We start from the raw sequence: 20,744 nt of genomic DNA, 5'->3' as shown, positions 1-20,744 counted from the left end.
CTATATAAATTTTAGGATTCTTTGTTCCATTTCTGGGGAAAATGTCCTGGGTAATTTAATAGGGATTGGATTAAATCTGTAGATTGCCTTGGGCAGTATGGCCATTTTAACAATATTGATTCTTTCAATCCAGGAGCATGGGATATCTTTCCATTCCTTTTTCTTTTTCTTCCCCAGCCTAGGGCATACTTATTTATTTATTTAAACACCTTTACTGTGGTATGGTTCCTATACCATAATCTACACATTTCAGATGTGCACTTTGATGATAGATGTATCCACCAATCAAACCACCACCACAGTCAAGATAGGTAACATTTCCACCACTCCCCAAGAGGTACAATTTTCAAATTCCCAATTTATCACTTCCCTCCCCCTTTAATCCCTGGTAACCATAAGGTTTTTCTCTGTGAGTCTTTCTGTTTTGTAGATGTTCATTTGTGTCCTTTTTTTTTTTTTTTTTTTAAGATTCCATATATAAGTGATATCATACGGTATTTTTTTCTTTCTCTTTCTGGCTTACCTCATTTAGAATGATGAACTCCAAGTCCATCCGTGTTGCTGCAAATGGTATTATTTTATTCATTTTTATGGCTGAGTAGTATTCCGTTGTTGAAATATACCGCGTCTTCTTTATCCAGTTTTCTTTTGATGGACATTTAGGTTGCTTCTATGTTTTGGCTATTGTAAATAGTGCTGCTATGAACGTTGGGGTGTATATGTCTTTCTGAATTAGAGTTCCCTCCAGATATATGACCAGGAGTAGGATTGCTGGATCATATGGTAAGTCTATTTTTAGTTTTTTAAGGAATCTCCATACTGTTTTCCACAATGGCTGCACCAAACTGCATTCCCACCAACAGTGTAGGAGGATTCCCTTTGTTCCACACCCTCTCTGGCATTTATCGTTTGTGGACTTTTGAATGATGGCCATTCTGACTGGTGTGACCTCATTGCAGTTTTGATTTACATTTCTCTGATAATTAGTGATATTGAGCATAAAATGAGTGATTCTTAACTAAGACATGCTCGTGGGACAAAGGCAGATAATGGGTGATCTGGATGTGGCAGCCTCTGTTTTCTCCTGATGCCCCTTTGAGGTCAGACATGGAAGTTGGATCTGTCTCCCAAGTAGATAAAGCTCGAAGGAGTGTCCAGGAGAAGTGACATTTAACGAAGATTGTGCATGGTAATTAGAAGAGGGACCTGCCTGGATACATCTTGTGCTTCTCCCTAGAGTAGCTCTTCCTTGCAGACCACCTTTTGCATCCTTCCTTTTCTTTCTTAATCACAAATCTCCAATATTAAAAAAAAAAAAAAAGACCTGCTCTGTCTCACCTTGAGCCGTTTCACCCTTGCGCTGTGCTTGCACACCTCCACTCAGTAAACCCACCATGATGTGTGTTACTGATTCTGCTCCTTCCCCTCTGCCAATGCACTGGGGTGGATGCAGTTAACGACGGCATGCACCCTACTCCGGGGGAGTTCGGCTATTGGTGGTGGCGATGGAATTCCAGATGGAAAGGTGTTGAGTTGTGACTTTGTAGGGCAGGGGGAGAGAGTGGGTCTTGAATACAATGGATTTTTCAAAGGACGATCTGCTGGTCCTCGTTCGGAAATGTTTTTTCTTGGGCTAGTCAGCTTTCCAAAAAAGAGCTCTCTGATTTCCTGCTTGGGAGGGGCCTCGGGGGTTTGGGGGCTGCCAGCACGCTAGGAGCTGAGGGTCTAACCTTCTGTTCTGGGAGGGCCTCACTCCCAGCCTGGGCTCTCCCCGTGTTACCTCTTGCAGAGCCTTCATTCCAACCTCTCTGGAGAAGAAACCTCCCACCTGGTGGGGGAGTGGCGGTTCCATGTCTAAACCGGTTGGGGGAGTGGAGGTGGCTGGGGCTTTCAGACACCTGTGTTCAGCTCTCCTCCCCGGCCCCGTCCTCAACTTACCTGGTGTTTCTGATTCCCGAGCCTTCCTGAGGTCGGTTGGCAGGCACTGCCTGGATTCCCATTGGTTTCTCATCCTGCAGTTCCTTTGCAGAGAGAGGAAAGCTGAAATCGAATCCAGTTACCCTTCCTGCATTTCTTTTCCATTTCCCTAAGTTTTGTTGGCCCCTCTCTGGCGTCTACTTCTTTCCCTTTCTCTTTGTTCTTGAGGATTGATACCTTTCTACTCCCTTAACTCACAATCTAGTGGGATTGGAGTAGAAAGCGGAAATAAACGCGGATGTCAGTCCACCATGTTTAACTGGACGTGAAGCTGAAGTCTCTTTTTTTACGTTTCAGAAGTTAACCTTGCCTGCCATTAGTTGTGTGAGTCTGTCAGGCTTTCATTAACCAGAGTCATTTGTTTTCATTTTGGAAGACCCATGGAGATGGCTTTTAGGTTTCAGAATTTGTCTTTAGAAGATTTTTAGCCAAGGAGCTACCACCTTCCCTGGTTTCAAAGCTTGCACAGGGGAGCAATGCATCCATTTAAGAGAGAAGGGGTAGAAATTCTTGTCAGTCTGGACCGGGGGGCCTTCCCTCTGCCCAGGAAACCTGCTGTGGAACGATGCTGAGCTGTATTAGTTATTAGACAGCCTGCACGTCATTCAGACCACTTTTCAGCTCCCTTGTGCTCTGTGTTTCTGTATCTACAGGCATTTGTGTCATCGCTGTGTTTCTCTGCTTCCTTTGCTGGAGATTCCTTATTAATCTGCTTTTATCTTGTCCCCTCGCATCCCTTTTACCACTCAAAATACACAGCTGCTCTGTCCTACCATGTGGGTTCCATAGACCATTTCAATTCTTACTACTTCAGAGGCTCAAGAGCGATGAAGGATTTTAGAGATCACCCAGTGGCCTCAAACTTGTAGTTTACAGATTAAGAAGAAGAATTTTCTTTAAACACAATCTTGGGGGAAAGCTTGGCACGTGAAGCAGGCAGGCTGAAAGCTGCTCTGAGTACGTAGGGCAGGGAACCCCCTCCTGATCACATCTCCCTGGGGAGATGGAGGAAACACCGCTGATCCTGGTTTAACTCTCATTTTGAACGTGAGGGGCTGAGTCCCCGAGAGGGGAAGTCATTTGCACAAGGTCATGTAGTGGATTAGTTCAGGATTTGAATCAAGGCCTCCTTACACTCTCCCACTTCCTCTGGATCCACAGATAATGAAGCCTGCAGGGCGAATGGGGAGACTTTCAAGCCAGTGATCAAACAGCGGCTGTCCCCTGTTAGCCCGACGGCCCCCTTCCCAAAGCCCCACAAACCCTCCACTCCATCCACAGTCTTGTATGAAAAAGTCATAAATAATAATTCCTGCTGAAGCGGCCTCCTTCCTGCCCCAGAATTGGTGTCCTGCTGGCTTGTTAATTTTAGTTCAGGAGTCAGAGACTTGGTGACAACTGAGCTTGCGTAGGGCTCCTTTGCTGTTCGATAAATGCTAACAAACCATAAGCTGCAGCCCTAACAACCGCTGCCGCCCGGACCAAAACGCAAGGGCAAAGATGACTTTGGTCTGAATTGGATTTGAAAAGGCTGAAAGAACAGGCTTGGAGTGCGCAGTGGAAATGCCAGTTGAATATTAATTACAGCGGCACTGCTGGCCTGCAGGAGGCAAGATGGTTCAGCCACAAGGGCTGGAGAGGGATGTTGAATGCAGACGAGATGCTTCTGCCTGTGGACTCCGAGAGCGTGGCTTCACACAGAGTCCAGGGAACCTCGGGTGGCTTCCTGCCGCTCTCCCGGTGTTCAGAGAGGTCTTTCTGGTCTCCCAGCTCGCTCTTTTTGTTTCTTCCTCAGCATCACCAGGATGACTTGGCCACGAGCTGTCTTAGGGGTAGGTTTTAATCAGTGGCTTGGGGATTCAGAAAGTGGCAGCAAGGTAGATGTGGGCTCCAGAACATCCTTGCCCCACGGATGATTTCCCACATTCCAGGAAAGGAATGTTTATGTCCACAGTGAACCAGACACATAATTACAAGTAGTCTCTTTACACAGTAGGCGTCTGCGTGCAAACACACAGCAGTGACGGCATGGGGGGTGGGGTGAGGTGGGCAGGGATGGAGGTTTGCTTATGAACATACTGAGCCATAAGTGAGAGGTAATTTCCATTTGTCTCAACCTCTGGCAAACTTTTAAATTATGTATACCAAATAATTTCCTACAGATCTAACTCCCCAATAGATTGTGGGATTAATCTTAAGTGGGTTGTTTCTTTCCACTTAAAATGGGAGCCTCCTGGTAGGCTGTATGTTTTGGTACAATTACATTGGCCCAGAGCAGGACCGGAGTCATTCGAGCCACCTGTGGAGTGTGCTAATTGTTCTGAAGTGTGCTGCCTGGTGTGCGCCTCATTGCTGCAGTGGATTTAATGGAACTTCTAATTAAAAATAAGAAGTGAGACGGGGCTGGGCACACTCCTCCCACATCAGGAGTTCAGGCAGGGCCCCTTTGAGCACGACAATGTGAACATGCCCATGGTGGGAACCAGCTGGGGCAGAAATTAATGTGTCTCTGGCATGGTTTGCCTACCGGGCATGATGTGGGCTGTTGGTGCTGTAATTGGAGCCAGGCCAATGTCAATATGATGTCCATGGTGCCAGTTCCTCTCCTAGGCTCTGGTTCAGTGTTTGGAGGGGGTGCCTGGGGAGAAGCTAGAGGGGAGGAGGCTGGAAAGGTTAAGTAGCTGGAGGTACAGCCTGGGACCCTGAGGTAGTCTGTGAGACAGGACTGTTCTGGAAAATCACAAGCCCTGCCACATCCCAAAGACCAGGCTTCCCTGGTTGTTAATTATAGTGGGCCGGGAATCCTGTGTGGGTTTTGGAATACTGACTCTGCCTCTTATTAACAGTGCATCTTTGGGTAAATGACTTAACTCTTTTGAGCCTCAGTTTGCTTACCTGCAGAATGGGGATAAAACTACCAAATATGTTTGAAGGTATTTTGGCAGCATGGACACAGAACTCAGGAATGTCTGCGTCCCACGTGGACAATCACTTCTCCCTTCTGTGGGCCTCCACCTCCCCATTTCCTACTCCCTTCTCTCCAGACTAGTACCTCCAGGAACATGAGTGAATGGGAACAAAAGTAATTTATTTATAACTGAGCCCAGTGGCTCAAAGTAGAAGAAAAGGGGGGCAAAAAGAGGTTGGCTTTCCCCATGAGATGAGTCTCAGCTTAGTGTGCTGACTGGCCTCATGGAAGGAAGAAATGCAAGAGAGCCCAGAACGTGTGTGGAACTCTTTGAAGACACAGGCCCTCAAGAACCCACTGATTTGGCTGACACTGTGACCTCTGGATCATCCTCTGATCTTTGCTTATAGGGAAGAGAAAAAGGGGAGGCTGAGACAGGCCTCACGGTACAGGAGAGGCAGAGGAAATGTCTCTCCACCTATGCCTTCTGGGTCTGTAGTCAGGACTAGATGAGAGGACATACTTAGGAGCCAGTCCACCACTGTCAGTGACTTGGCTAGCCCAAGAATGACCTAAAGTTGAATCACTCATGACATGTGACTTCAGGCTCTGACATCCTACCAGGAGTTATTTAAAAAAAAAAAAAAAAAAGCTTGAGTACCTAGAAGTGAGTCTGTATTGAGTTCTGTAAATGGTGTGCAAAGAGGCCTGGGAGGTCAGTGACTGGGGAAATCTTCATGGAAGAAGTGGTCATTAGAGGTCTGATTTTGAGCTTCTGGCTTTGAGCAGGCATTCTAAGTAGAGGAAATGGCCCGACCAAAGGCACAGAGATTGGAAAGTGTGAAATGTGTTCAGGCTCTGAGCTTGGCGAGGTAGGTCAGGGTCAGGCAGTGGGGGCCCGGTGAACACCAGGTTCAGGAGTTGGGGCTTCTGTAGAGCGCTTGGTTCCCGCTTAGCGCCTTGGGAAGTTACCTTAATACCCTTCCCATTCCTTCCCTGCCACCTGCTTCCTCTCCCTGCTCCTCACCTTCCAACTCTTTGTGATTTGCTGATGCTCAGCCAGTCAGCAGGTTTTCAGTTGATTTACTAGTGGCTTTAATTATCCTTTCCAACAGCTGATTAGTCCAATTTTAAACACATCTACTCAGAAAAAGATTTCATTGATACCTTGAGTGAAAGCTTCAAGGGCATTTAGGAGTCCATGAGTATGTGTTCTTCTTACAGATGAGTCGTGAATTCAGAAACACTTAGAGGCCTTAGAAGCCTCCAGGCCACCCCCTTCATTGCACACATGGAGAAGAATGAGGAGGGAAAGAAAGCTCCACGATAAGAAGTGTGCAGATTTGGGAGCCAGACCTTGCGACTCTGAGTTCAGCCAGAGCTCTTCTCACTGCATTGTGGAAAGAGTGCAGCCTAGGGGTTCACATTTTGGGCCCTGAAGTTGAGCAACTTGGGGTTGAATCTTGGCTCTTTGCCCCATAATGGCCTGTTGCGAATGGTATCAAGCCTTAGTTTACCCATCTACAAAATGGGGCAAGGAAGCCAAATGGAAAAATACAGTATCATTTGCAGGGAACAAAAAAGGCGGTATATTCCCGGTTTGTCCTCTGGTACAAGAGCCGCCTGATGTGTAGGCAGTCATGTCCTGGTGGATCAAGGGTCGTCTTAAAGGGTAGTCTGGCTGAAAGTGTCTCCTTGCTCTGGCTGGCCACCCTGCCTGAAGAGCTCCTAGACCTGCTTCTTCTTTGGGATAAAGTACCTCAAACTTCTGTTGAAACAGATGAATCCCCAAGACGGGGTCTCACATTAGGTTATGATGTTCTTGAAGACTGTGGCCTGAATGATGTCATCTGATTTATCCTGAGCCAACTGACTGGCGGTGAGGTCAGGAGGGTGGTATAAGGTCTAGCCTGGGAAGGCACCAGTAGGTCCACTGGTAAAAGCACCTATTGAAGGTACCCCAGAGGTTCCATTTTCAACCTGTTACCTATCTTCAAAATCACTCTCCTCCAACCACCGGGGTGACTGAGGGTAGCAGAGGTGATTCTCAACTTCCAGCAAGTTCACCTTCCCTCTTTGGGTTATCCCCCTCTCTGGTTCTTTGCTTTTTAAAAAAAAAGAAGACTTGGCTAGAAGCCTAGCGAAAGTTAAGCTGCCCAGGATTCCTGTACCCCCTTCTTGCTGCCACACAGGCTGGTCTGTTATTAATGGGGAGAGCAAACCTGTGCTTCTCTTTATACTTTCTGTCTTTTGCATCTACTGAAAGGGACAAATGCTCTTCTTTTTTGTGGGTAAAAAGGTGGGTTATCTTAAAGGCAGGATTGGAGACCCAGAAGCAGCAGTTGGTGGGGCTTCAGAAATCTTTTCTGCCTTTGCAGGTGGGAGAAGAGAATTCTGAGAGGTGAGGTTTTTTGTTTTTTTTTTTGTTTTTTTTGTTTTTTTTAATTGAAGTACAGTCAGTTGCAATGTGTCAATTTCTGGTGCTCAGCACAAGTGTGCCAGTCATGCATATCCATAGATATATTCGTTTTCATATTCTTTTTCATTAAAGGTTATTACAAGATACTGAATACAGTTCCCTGTGCTATACAGAAGAAACTTGTTTTTTTTTTTAATTCTATTTTTATATATAGTGGCTAACATTTGCAAATCTCATACTCCCCAATTTATCCTTTCCCATCCCCTTTCCCCTGGTAACCATATGATTGTTTACTATGTCTGTGAGTCTGTTCTGTTTTATAGATGAGTTCATTAGTGTCTTCTTTTTTCTTTGCTTTTTTTTAGATTGCACATATGAGTGATATCGTATGGTATTTTTCTCTTTCTGGCTTACTTCACCAAGAGTGAGCTCACAGTCTGTATGAGGGAGAGGCATCCTAGCTCAGGCTCCCTCCTGATAGCTGCCCCGGCCCCCTCTTTAGGTGTTGCCAATTCCTTAATTATCTCCCGATCTAGAAAAAGCCTCCAGGAGGCTTGGGCGGGGGGTCCATTATCTTCCCAAATAGAGTTGCTTCCTTCCTGCCTTCTATGCTCCCTCTGAGACCAGCCTCATCCATGATTTTCTTCAACAGCAAGAGTCACCATGTTCTTCAGGGCTGCCATGTGCCGCGCACTGGGAACACGACAGAGAACAAGATCACAGGCTCTCTGCCTGGTGGGATCTTGTGTGTGTGCATGCATGTGTGTGTGTGTGCGTGCATATGTGTGTGTGTGCCTGTGCGCGCATGCCCAAGAATCAAACAACTGCACAGCTAGTAAATCGATTTCCTGGGGGTCGTTCCTAAGCTGTAACCAGCCTCCCCAAAGTAGCCCTTAGAATCACAGAATAGTAGAACCAGTCCATTTCCCACCTGGAGCATTTGGGGAAACTGAGTGACCCTCAGTTTGAGGTTGAAACCTGGGGAAGAAATGTGTCCAGAGTCATAGCAGAAACCGTGGGCAGAGCCGGAGTTGAAATTTGGCCTCCCCGCTCCTGGCTATGATCCCTCTCCGCCCTGTTTGCCCCGCTCCCGCCGCAGGAAGAACCCTCAGGTGCAGCAGCTCCAACACCGACGCTAGACACTAGGTGGCGCCAGCACGCCTTTGAACAGACAGGCTCCCCTCGGAAAAATGCCTGAATCCTCACCTCTGGTCGGGTCGTAAAGTTGGGGCTGGCGCTTTCCTCCGGGGCGGGCGCAGCCCCAGCCCCAGCCCCAGCCCCCAGCCCCACCTCCTTCATCCTTGGAACCCTGCCTGGGCCCCTGATGCCTTGGGGACGTGTTGGTTGGTTACCTGGAAGAATTCGCTCCTGTGTGATTGATTTCTTCTGGGGGTTCTCTGTGCAGAATGGAAAGACCTGGCAGGGTGGTCAGCTCTGGGAGAGATGTTTTAGGACAGGGCAGGCACACATTCTCCTTAGGTGCTGGTGTCTTTCTTACTGAACCCAGTGGAACATGGTGTGGTCTTTCTGCAGGGCACATTGCTAGGCTGTGACGGCTGGGGGAGGGGCCCAGGCTGGCTGGGCACCCAGCTCCTATGTCTCTCAAGAGACTGTCCAGGTAGGTGACAAGGCCCTCTGTCATCTGGTCCCTACCTGCCCCTCCAGCCCCATCTCACAGTCGCCCAGCTGTGTGGCTAAGAGTGCGGGCTCTGGTTTCCGACCCCCGGGATTGGAATGCGGCCTCCCCACTTGTTAGCTGTGCGACTGCGCCACACTTATGGATGCTTTCTCTGCCTCGGTTTCTCCCCTCTGTCAGTGGGCTGAAGCAGGTTATATAGGAGCTCAGCTTTCTCTGCAGCAACTCCCACGAAAGGTGGAGTATGTTTTCCCACCTCCTTCAAACCGGGCTGGCCTGGCGACTTGCTTCCACAGGAATGTGGTGGCAACGATGCGTGAGTTCTGAGCCTAGGTGTTAAAAGGCTTTGCAACATCTGTTTTCTCAGAGCATTGCTGCCGTGCGACAAGGCCAGCTGACATCACTGAGGATGAGACTGGTGGAAGGAGAGCCCAGCCACCCAGCCCAGGTTGCCCACTCCCAGCGCTGTGAGTACTGAAAAATTGTGGTGTTAATCCACTCCGTTTTAGGGGTGGTTTGTTATGTGGTTGAAGCTAACTAAAACAGGGGAGAAAAATAGTACACCAGCCCCCCCTTACCTGTGGTTTTGCTTTTCATGGTTTCAGTTCCCCCTGATCAGCGGTGGTCCAAAAATACTAAATGGAAAATTCTAGAAATCAACCACTCGTAAGTTTTAAATTGCATGGTGTTCTGAGTAGCTTGATGAAATCTTGTGCCGTCCCACCTGGGACGTGAATTGTCCCTTTGTCCAGTGTGTCCACGCTCTGTGTGCTGCCTCCATTGGGCACGTGACAGCCGGCTCAGTTATCACGTTGGCTGTCTCGATAGCGTAGAGCTTGTGTTCGAGCCACCCTTATTTTACTTAGTGGTGGCCCCATAGTGCAAGAGCAGTGAGGCCAGCAATCTGGGTGTCCTGTCACTGTGCCTAATTTGTACATTTCACCATAGGCGTGTATGTGTTATCTGTGGTTTCAGGCACCCACTGGGGGTCCTGAACATAATCCTCCAGCATAAGGGGAGTGGACTGCTTTACCTGCCTTGAAGGGTTCGGTGAGGTTTAAGGACAACGTGAACTTGGATCAGCGCCTAGCGCAGAATTAGCGAATGCAGTTGTTCCTACTCACATCATCACAGAGTTCCTTTTGCTTATTGGGTTCTAGTCGCACTAACCCCCTTTCTTCTTTTTCTTCTTCTTTTGAATACACCGAAATCTCTTTTTCAAGGCTTTCATACTTAATTCTCTCCATTTGCAACGGTCCGTCCCTGAGGACTTGTTTTCATGGTTAGGGTCTCAGCTGAAATGCCTTCTCCTTGGAGACGCCTTCCCTGATTACCCTGGGAGCCACCAACCTCCCTTCCTCTCCATCCTTGCTTCCTTTCATTGTGTGCAATGATCACATTTATTGATTTCCTTGCGTAGCGTCTGTCTCCCTTCCTAGATTGTAAATCCCTTGTGGGCAGGCCCTGGGCTTTTATCCGTGTTGCCCACCACAGTGCTGTGTATGGCAGGCGCTCACTTGATATTTGCTGAATGAGTGAATGGAAAGAGGCATCTAATGAATGAGTGTGAGATTGGAGTCAGGCTTCCAGGAAGAGGGGCGTATGCAGGTGAGAGTTTGAGAGAGAGAGGACTATGTATGTTGTGTCTGACAGCCATTGCGGTTTGTGTCACACGCTTACATTGGATCAGATATATTCCTGATGCTCTAAGTCCCACAAGGCTATGAGCTGCTTTAAGAAGGGACCGACCTCCTCACAGCCCCACGCACATTGCCAGGCGTCTAGCAGGGGCCAACAGAAGTTTACTGGAAAGATAGATGGATGGATGGGTGGACGAACGAACGAGTGAATGCAAAGATGGATGGATGGATAAGAATATTCAAAACTGCAGGCGACAGTGGAAAACCATGTTTATTTTTTCTTCTAATAAAGGGTAATCCATTTCCAGGTAATTCCTAAAAGGTCATGAATGTATAAAAATGTATTAAATATCATCATTAGCATAATGTTACAGGGAAATAGTTGTAATAACCTTTTCCCCTAAGATGGCACTTGGACAGTCACAGTTGGTTTGGTTTTCAAGGAAGGACAAGAGGAGGTTGACCAGCTGGCCTGGCTGGCCCAGGACTGAGGACCTTCCCGGGATGTGGGGCTTTCTGTGCTAAGACTGGGAAAACCCCAGGCAAACTGGAGGGCTGGTCACGCAGGAGAGAGGGCAGCAGCACAGTGTTGGGTCGGGTTTGGCATTAAGGTACAGGGGTCAGATATTTTCTCAGCTTCCCATCACCTCAGTCCCTCTTAGCTCTGAAATAAAAATCCCCGGTTACTGTTGAGGGTGTTAACATCCTCCTGCCAAGCCTGGGAGATAGGGCAGGTAACACCTAATACGCAGGTGTGGCAACCTACGTAGGTGCTCCTGGCTCCTAGAGCGTGCGGGGCAGAGAAAAGGCTCACAGCCCGATCTCCTGCGGCCAGAGTTCTTCCCTCTACTCCGTTCTCTTCTGAAACCTCCTACTGGTCTCATCTGGCTTTTAGGAGTGGGAGGGAGTCATAGGGGGAAAGGAATGACCCTGAGATAGAAGCTTTGGGTCAGTCCCTTCATTTGGGACAATTTATATAATTACTGCTGTGCCCGATTTGTTTAGCTGCTCCTCCTCGCGCGGTCCTCACGTAGGGCTCCCCTGAACACCCACCAGCCGGCCAGCGCTGGCATCACTCTGTGGCAGAGTCAGCCAGAGAGGTCCAGGGGATTGACTCTAGGGCGATGCCCCGAATGGCCCAGTGCAGGTTTGCCAGCAGGATTACCAGCTCAGTCTGCCACGTGCCAACTTGATTGTTGAGCTGTTTTGGGGGCACATTTGCTGGGAAGTTACTCAAGTGATGTCAGCGGTGGCTGGGACTTGCCACACTTGTATCCATCCCTGTACTTTTCCCCTAATATGTAGCAGCAGCACCTTAAGGAGGGAGGACTCAGTCGTCCTCCTTGACTTATCTTAAAAGACTAGGGACAGGCTACCCTTGCCCACAGGGGACCTTGCTTCTCTTGACGGCGTGTTGTCATCCATTCTTTTTTTTCCAGCACTGTTGTGAGCTCTTACATTTTTGGCATTTACGACCTCTGGCGATAAGGAGTCTCAGGAATCCTGCTCCCTGTGAAGTGAGGCGCCCTCTGACTCTCCCTCATTCATCTCAAGCATGTGATCTTCTGGGACAGGCTTAACGCAGGGGGTTTAACATTCCTCCCCCCCTTTCAGACGCCGTCGTTTGGGTTCAGGGTCGCTCTGTCGTGTAGGTCAGCTCTTCAGGTGCAGACGCGTGAAGATCCGGTCCCCGCGTTTGCCTGTGCGGGGAGCTGACCCAGGATGGCACAGGTTCCCCTGCTCGCTGAAAGCACAGTGTGGCTGTGAACGTTCTCGTTAAGCTGAAGAGGCGTAAAGCAGAGGAGCAGCTACCTCAGGAGACGTCTCACTAAGGGACGCACAAAATAAATCCAGAGGCAGCACAGGCGCTCAGACGCGGTTCGCAGCCACGGCGGTTCGGTTCTGCACTGCCAGGTGCAGCTGCCCCGGAAGGAGCCTCGGGGTGCTGCTGGGGGGGGGGCGCCTGCGAAACAAATGCTGAAGGCTGCTTTTGCGTCTCACTGTTTGTTTGTTTTTGGTAAAAGCAAAAATCCTCTTTGGATGTCTTTTGGTTAGCAAAAACCAGCACCCAGGTAAGTCGTAAAAGTGAAATGGCGTAAGGCAAATTTCTGAAAAGTGGGGGACACCTATACTTTTATTTAAAAATTAATAAATATCTTTAGGAAGAGAGCTGCTCGGCCTGCGTGCCCAGACCGAGGGCCGTGAGGCTCACTAGCTGAAGCACGGGGGTCTGCTGCGCCCGTTCCTTTTCCCATGCCTGTGTTCCTTCTGCTTCCACGACCCTCAGAAGTGTCTGTGGCACTGAGTTCATGTCTAGTTTTAATCTTTAGACATGGTTTTCTTTGGCTAGAGCAGACCCAACTCAGAATGGAAGGGATGCTGACCCCGACATGCCCATCACTGCCGTCTGCTTGAGATGAAACACTTGTGTGTGTGGGACGCTTCTGAGACTTTTAACTTTGGGCACCGGGAGGCGAGGTGATGGTCTGACATGCCCGGAAGCTTCCGTATCTTGAGATATCAGCTGGGTTGATGCATTTCTTGGAATCGTGGAAACTGACGGCCCAGTGGCACTGGGCTGTGGCGTGTGCTTGTCTAGAGGGGCAAAGAATGTGGGCTAAAAAATTAAAAAAAAAACCTCAATGCAATAGAAACAGAGCCTCCTTGTTAAAAAAAAAAAAAAAAAAAACTCTGTTGTTGGCAAGACGTGCTGCCTGGCAGCAGCAGAACTAGAGGTCAACTGGTTTCCAGTCCATTTTGTCACACCCCGTGGGGCCAGCACTTCCTCTGTGGAAGCCAAGCCTGGTGGCGAGGAAGCCTGGCCCGTTCTTTCCTCCATGAAGAGGAAGAGTCACGGTTAATGAAGCCCGGGGTGGGACGGCTGCCTCTGAGTTTGCACAGATCTCCGCACGCCCCTCATACAGTCAGGGGCGGGGAACTCTGGGACCGGCGGTGGCTGCCTCCGCTCAAGGGCCAGTTGGCGTTAGTCTGTCCACCTGAGTAGGCTCCGGACGCCACCATCCTGTGAGGGTCCAGAAGAAGGTGCTCCCTAGGTGAGAATGTAACTGAGGAGTCTCCTGAGCATGGGTCATCCTTGATGTGGTCCCTGCTGCCTCTCTCCCCAGGCAGCACCCAGTCCCGCTTGGTAGGGCGAGAGCTCTTCGGGGTGCTGGCTCTGAAGCCCTGTTCGGGGACAGGTGGCACTGGACAGTGGGTAGACCGGGCTTCTCTGGGGACACTGACAGGCCTCTGCCTGCTTCTCCAGCTCTGGATTTCCAGGTCTCTTTTGTCCATGGGGAGTTTGTCAATTTTCTGAGCTCTTAAGATCGGAGATTTCCCGTATGTCCCTTGCAGAGACAGGAAGAAGTACCTGGTGGGCAACGACAGAACGAAGATATTTTCTGACTTTGGTTGACCTCTTGAATTTCAGCATTGAAAGGGTCCTAAGAACCCAACTCCCCACCCAGGGAAAGCTCCTCTCTGCTGCTCTCTGGGCTGACGGATCACATCTACGCCTGGGCACCGCTGGTTCAGGGGGTCCAACAACAGAATGTAACAGCTGGCATTTAGGATGTACCAGACCTATTCCAAGAGCTTTACATACTATTAACTAATATTATCCTCGCCCCAGTCTCGTACTGCTGTCCTTTTGTTTTGCCCTGTGTACAGGCACGGAATTGGCGGTACCGAGAGGTGATCGGTGGTTTGTCCAGAGCCACACACAGTGGTCAAGCTGTGGTCACAGCCACGTGCTCTGGATTCTGAGGTTTTTCTCTTACCTACCATGCATGAGGCAGCCCATTCTGTTTCTGGGCTGTTTGAATTTAGGCACAGTTACTTGCTTTGTCATGACAACTCCTTGTGGACATTAATTTTTAAGTGGTTTTCACAATGCATATTCTTTTCTTGAGTCCGTGGGCGGCACTGACTTACACAGCATCACTGTGTTATGTCCCTGTTTGCCAGATGAAGATACTGAGGTCCCAGGTGATGAGGTGGGCTTCCTGGGGGTCTCCTGAGAAGTTAAGAGTTCCCTGACGGCTAATTCAGGGTTCCTTTCCCCTGCCAAGCTGTGTGTCGCCTGCAGTGGACTCTGGAATTGGGAGTCTCTATCTGTGCCAAGAACCTTTTACCTGTTTCAAGTTTAGGGAGGGAAGGGGTAAGGACGTGACAAAAACTCCATGATTGATGGAGAAGACATACACCGTCTTGTGATACTGGGCAACTCATACCCCTCTCTGGGTTTCAGATTATCTAAAAAGTAATGCAGTTGGCCTAGTGGACATCTAAGTTCTTTAAAAAAAAAAAATCCTTGAAAAAATTTTATTTTGAAAGCCTTAAAAGCAGAGAGGCTCCCATCCTTCCACTATTTCTAGAAGTTTCAGGATGACCCCACAGTGTGAAGACTACAGCAGATCCTACGGATCAGAGACCTTCCCAACTCGCGCTCATGTCACCCGGGGCGGCAGTACAGGTGGCCCCGCATACGTGTTTGAGGGAAGACTCAACGTCTTGCCTGGAAACCGGACTCTCCTCAGTTTAAACCTTCCTCTAAGCTACCCTTCTCTGTCCGTTTAGTCAACAAATATTTGTCCAGTCCCTACAATGGTCCAGGCCCCCATAGCACAGGAATAGAGTTAGAAGCCAAGGGAGCAGTGAGAGCGTCAAACACCTGGCCTGATGTGAGAGACCCTTCTTGGTGAGGAAACATTAAAGCTGAGGACTGAGGGACGCACCGGAGGGAGCCAGGTGAAGAGGGGGTGAGAACCAGACCCTCAGCACGACGGTGGGCAGATACGACACAGAAGGTGGCAGGGACTGTGAGGGATGTTTTGGTTTTTGTGGATTATTGTAAAGACCTTGGGAAACGCTTGGAAAGTTGTAAACATGACATGATTACACTTTGACCCAATTATAATGAAGGAGAGTAAAACCCAATAGGAGACTTTTGAAGCAATTTGGGATGAAAGGAATTGTAACCTATCCATGGTGAGGGTTGTAGAAACGGAAATGGTGGGGGATTTGAGAACTAGGTAGCAGATAAAACTTGATAGGGTCTTGTGGTGGTGGGTGGTATCAGGGATAACTGTCATGGGCCTGCCTTGGTCCCCAGTGGGTGATACTGGATGAGAGGGACTCTGGAGGAGGTTCAGGTTTCCGGGATGGTGGTGGATCACGGAGCTGCAGATGTCTCCCACCTCCCTCAGACTTCGCATGCCCAGTGCAGGCGATGAAGAGGCGGCTATAAAGAGGCACCTGGGATTCAGAAGAAAGATCTGGGCTGGGAGTTGATGTTGGAGATTCATCTGTTACAAAGGATATTTAACTTCACAATAGTGGTTGCTATGTCTCTAGAGAGAATTAAAGTTGCAAGACAACCTAGGATGAAGGCTTGACATACAGCGTGCGAAAGACATGAGCTAGCAAAGGGAACAAAGAAGGGGCAGCAGAGAACCCGAGTGCTGTGTTACTGAAGCCACGCGAAGAGCGTCCAAGGGCTGGTACCTTCTGTTGCAGCTCATTACGGGGCTGCATTGTGTTTTAAAGTTTGTATGTTAGTTATTTTACAGATAAAATGAAAGAAACTTACTTGCTCTCAGTTTAAGAGAATCCATACAGTTCTTTCACACTGGTTGAATTAATTAGACTGAGATTAGTGAGGTCATGGTTAGTGGCTAATTATCACCAGCTTGGTGAGTGAAATCAATCTCTATTATAAATGCAGCAAACAGTTTTAAGTGAACAAATACAGTTTTCTACAGCAAACATTCTCTCCTGTAGTGTCCTGTAACAAAAATTAATTGTCCCAGGGTTACAAGTCAACAGTCCTTGGGGCCATTAAAATAATCCTTTCTCTGTCAAAGGAAATCTCTTTCCTAGTAAACAGAATTAAAGAGAAATTCAAGTTTACAATAATTATATAGAATAAGCAAAGATCGAACTTGCAGGCTATGGTAACTGGCAAGAAAATATTTGCTAGCTTCTCCCTAATCGATCCCTCATCTGTTTAACAAGCTATAGTGTGGAGTGCTTGTCTTTTTCAAGAACGTTCATACTTTTCATATTGTCTTCATCAAGTTGGTAGCCTTTGGCTCCAAGTGTGTCTTCGAGCCAAAGGTAAGGCAAAGAATATGGGGGCTGATGGTTATTTCCATGCCTCAAATAAGACACAGAACGGAGGAGGTCAGTCCTTGGTTAGAGGTGATCACAACTGTGTTTAACCCCCAGATTGTAGACAAAAATATTTAACTGACTTATTTGACGCCCTTTTCCAATGAGGGCATGGTCTTCGTGGTCTCTTCCAAAGTCCGTCTCCCAGGAGGCTGGGCTGATGAAAGGGTGGGGTGGCAAGTATGTCCTCTGAGGCTGGGCTTAATTGCTTCTCACTCTTAAGTCTTGAGGTCCTTTATTAATACTAGAATTCTAGACTTCCACCTGTATTGTGGTCAAGCTTATGTCTGAATTGTCTGTTGGATGTCAGGCTTCTTGAGAGCAAGGGTCCTGTCTTATTCATCTGTTTCTTTAGTATCATTTGCTACGTGACAGAACTGTGCTGGGGGTAGGGTATATGCTGGTAAGAAGGATACCGTCTTCCCAGGACTTAATGGTCAGACCAAGACAAACAGATAAAACAGATACTAAGGAGGGTAAAGGGAGGGACAGACAGACAGGGCAATGGGAACAGAGCAGAGAGAGCGGATCTGCTTCAGCCCGAGGGAATTAGGGGAAGTCACAGCAGGTTTCTGGAACTGGTCACGCCTGCAGTGCTGTCGAAGGGTGAGAGGTTCTGTAACCGGAAGGGCATTTGGAACAGAAGGAACAGCATGTCCAAAGGTGGGAGGGTGAGAGGACATGGAGCCTTGAGGGAAACGGAGGAAGCTTGGTGGTGCGGAGCCCAGAGTCTGAGGCAGGGAGCGGGCAGATGAGGAGAGCAAGCAGGGAGGCTGTGTACGCAGCGCATACTGAGAACTCAACCAGCGTTTGTGAAGTTGACAGTAGCATCTGTCCTCCTGATATCCTCAGCCTCTGAACTCTGCTCCCGACGTCAGGGCCCTGAGACGGCTTAGAAAGAAGAAACGGAGACCCAACTGCCAAACTTATTTAAAGGAAGCAACACCTGCTAATGGCCCTCTGCTTAATTTTGGTTTAGGAAAAGGTCTACACAATGTTGCGATGGCCTGGTGACTACAGCTTATAATGATAAAGTGGCTGAATTTCAGTGCTCAGGGAGGTGAGATCCTGAGGATGGAGAGGGGCTGAGCCTCACCTCGGCGCACGTCATCGTTAAGCTCAGCGATTGTTGCGACTGGAGCGTGCGGGCTGGAGGGCGGGACACCGGCCTCTGGGTTGGGGGGTCCAGCTCCCACTGTGACCTGTGGTGGTCTGCTGGGCACGTTCTGGTCCCTGTTGGGACTTGAGCTGTCCCATGAGCAAGTGGGACTACAGCTACGGCTCTGCCTAACTTCTAGGTGATTTTGCAAAAGCAAATGAGCTAGACAGAAGAGCACAAGTCAAGAGTGAGCTCCGGGGAAATGCCAGGCATGACTTTTGTTACTGTTGCTGTTTATCTGGAAAAGGCAAATGCAGAGGATTTAAGCTGCAAATGTTAGAAGTAGCCAGATTCATGACCAGGGACTAATATAGGGTGTGTATATGTGTGTGTCTGTGTGTGTGTTTTAACAAATTCGAGTAATATTAAAACATTGGCTATGTCATGCAGAATTGGAATTCCTGGGGAAAATCAAAAGCTCTGGAATGCTAGTCTTGATGTTTCCTTGTGGTAGTGATGGTGTGAGACCAAGTCCCTTCTCCCAATGTCTGTGCTTTTCCTGGTTTGCTTCAGTTGCTCACCTGTCCTTGTGGGCATTTGAGTGTGAGGCCTCTGGGCTAACGAAGAAAGGACTAGAGAGCTTTCCAGGATGATTCCTTAGACACAACAATATTTGTAAGGCAGGAGGGGGAGTTAGTACTCCCATTTTACAGATGTTACAGCAGAGGCCGGGCCAGACTGGGTGACTTCGCTGCTCTGTGGCTGTCCTGGGACCAGAGTCCGTGCTGTCTGCCTCTAAGATCGTTGTTCTTTCTGTCCTAGCTCCCTCTCTTTGAAACAACAGCCTTAAGCATCCCAAACAAACTCCTGACTCTTGAAAACGACGGACTGAGAGGAGAGTGGTAGTTCTAGGCAGAAAACAGCCCCCCCCGCCCCGCTCAAACCTTGGCAGAAGGGCCACGACCGGTGTAAGGAGGCAGACGAAGTAGAAGGTGGGCTCTGAGAGCTGGTCTTCCATCACCCAGTAGGGATTGGTGGGGCTGTTGCAGGTGACGCAGGTGGCGTTGTACACCAGGGACACCACGAAGTACATCAGGAAGCTGCCTATGAGAACCAGCCCGTGGATGATGGTCTGCGGGAGGAAAGGGGTGAACGCCGTTGAAGGGACTGCAGTCATGCTACTCGGCTGACTTTGTCATAAACTTTTTTGTGGAAATGCAACATACACAGAAACCATTTTAAAAAGCGTGCCATTTGACAGACCAGTATAAAGTAAACACCCATGTTGCTACCACCCGTCCTCCAGAAACCCCGAAATCTTCTGTCTCAGCCTTGACTTGGGTGATAATTTTCATACTATTCTGTAGTTTTACCATCTAGCTACAGTTCCCTTGATAGCCTGTTTTTAAAAATCGGATAGTCATATTTGGGGTGACTTCTGGCTTTTTTTCCTCAATATTATATTTGTGTGATGAGCCGTGTTTTCCCCACACGTGGCTGTCGGTTCCTCATTTTCAGAGCGGTGCAGTGTGCCGTGGGCTGATCGTATTTTGTCCTGCCTGTCTTGTGTGTCTTGCCTTCCGATTCTTGTCTTCTTTTAAACTTACTGATGATTTCGTAAAATTGCATCCGCACCTTTACTAGTTTGAAAGTTAAATGCTCCATTTCTGTTCTTTTAGTGATTACTCAGTAAATGATAACAAGCAGTCTTGACTTACTGCAGAGTAAAGTTTCTACGTCTCCCTCCTCCTGAATCATGCAAGGACTTCTGAGTACTTGACAACTCTGCCTCCTCTGAAGTATCTCTTCCTGCTACTGGTTTATTTGGTCTTTTTTCAAACCTTTTAGGTTTCTTTGTATGTTTTACCAATCCTCGCAGATATTTTAAAGTTTATTCTTCTTTAAACATAGCAAACAGAGCTTTTCTAGAATTTATATCCAGTAATTCCAGTGCTCGAAATACTTGTGACTGATGCCTGTGATCTTCATTTATGAGCTCTTGTTTCATTTTGAGCTTCCTTATTTTTGAATGTGCGATGCTTCTTATCCTTGGAAAGTTGGGGATACTGTGAAGCTTAGGATAACTCTCTGGAGAGGGTGTGTGTGTGGGTGTGTATTTTGCAATAACCTAAGGCAGTGTCAAGCTAGTTTTTTCTTTTTAATTGAAGTATAGTTGATATACAACATTGTGTTAGTTTCTGGTGTACAGCATAGTGATTCAGTTACACATATATTCATGCATATGTATAAAATATATATTCTTTTATAGGTTATTACAAACTATTGAATATAGTTCCGTGTGCTATACAGTAGAACCTTGTTGTTTATCTATTCTGTATATAAAGTAGTTTATATCTGCTAATCCCAAACTCCTAATTTATCCAGCCCCTCCTTCCCCATTGGTAATCGTAAGGGTTTGTTTTCTGTCTGTGAGTCTGGTTCTGTTTCATAAATACGTTCATTTGTGGATGGATCTAGATATTATCAGGCTAAGGGAAGTAAATCAGACAGAGAAAGACCAGTATCATATGATATCACTTATACATGGAATCTACAGCCATTTTAAACTGAATTCATACATCAAAGTTTGGCTCACCCAGGTGATACAAAGAATCTGGGCTGCACATCTGTGTGAGGACGGCCCACGGTCCATTTCCCAGGAAATGGTTTGGATTCTCTCTGCTCTGTTCAGCACAGGGGGACCGATCTCTACAGTCCCTGCTGGGGAGGGAGTGCAGGCAGGTCCGCTTTTGCGTGTGCCTTTACCCTGAGGGTACAGCCTCTGGGGTCCTAATTTAACACGGTCTCCTACTAGACTCCCACTTTAGAAGTCTGGGTTTTAAATTCTGAACCTTATGCTCCATCAAGTCTGCCAAAAAGTTCGTTTTGGGCGG

At 48.0% G+C, this 20,744-nt stretch overlaps 1 protein-coding gene across 7 annotated transcripts in view; it reads right to left on the bottom strand.

Annotated features, from left to right (window-relative positions):
- Nucleotides 1–10,833: 10,833 nt before the first annotated feature.
- ATP10B (ATPase phospholipid transporting 10B (putative)) overlaps nucleotides 10,834–20,744 on the bottom strand; it is a 282,836-nt gene continuing 272,925 nt past the window's right edge. For all 7 annotated transcript variants that reach the window (XM_032465150.1, XM_032465147.1, XM_032465151.1 and 4 more), the window contains 2 exons: nucleotides 18,795–18,982; nucleotides 10,834–13,950 (listed from right to left, as the gene is read on the bottom strand). In XM_032465150.1, the coding sequence (XP_032321041.1) occupies nucleotides 13,497–13,950; nucleotides 18,795–18,982 (642 nt within the window). In that variant the 3' untranslated portion in view covers nucleotides 10,834–13,496. The remainder of the gene's footprint in view (nucleotides 13,951–18,794; nucleotides 18,983–20,744) is intronic.

The sequence above is a fragment of the Camelus ferus genome, chromosome 22, assembly GCF_009834535.1.
Source record: "Camelus ferus isolate YT-003-E chromosome 22, BCGSAC_Cfer_1.0, whole genome shotgun sequence".
Classification (NCBI taxonomy): domain Eukaryota; kingdom Metazoa; phylum Chordata; class Mammalia; order Artiodactyla; family Camelidae; genus Camelus; species Camelus ferus.
The sequence above is the reverse complement of the archived record's forward strand: the minus strand, read 5'-3'. Positions and strand labels throughout refer to the sequence as shown.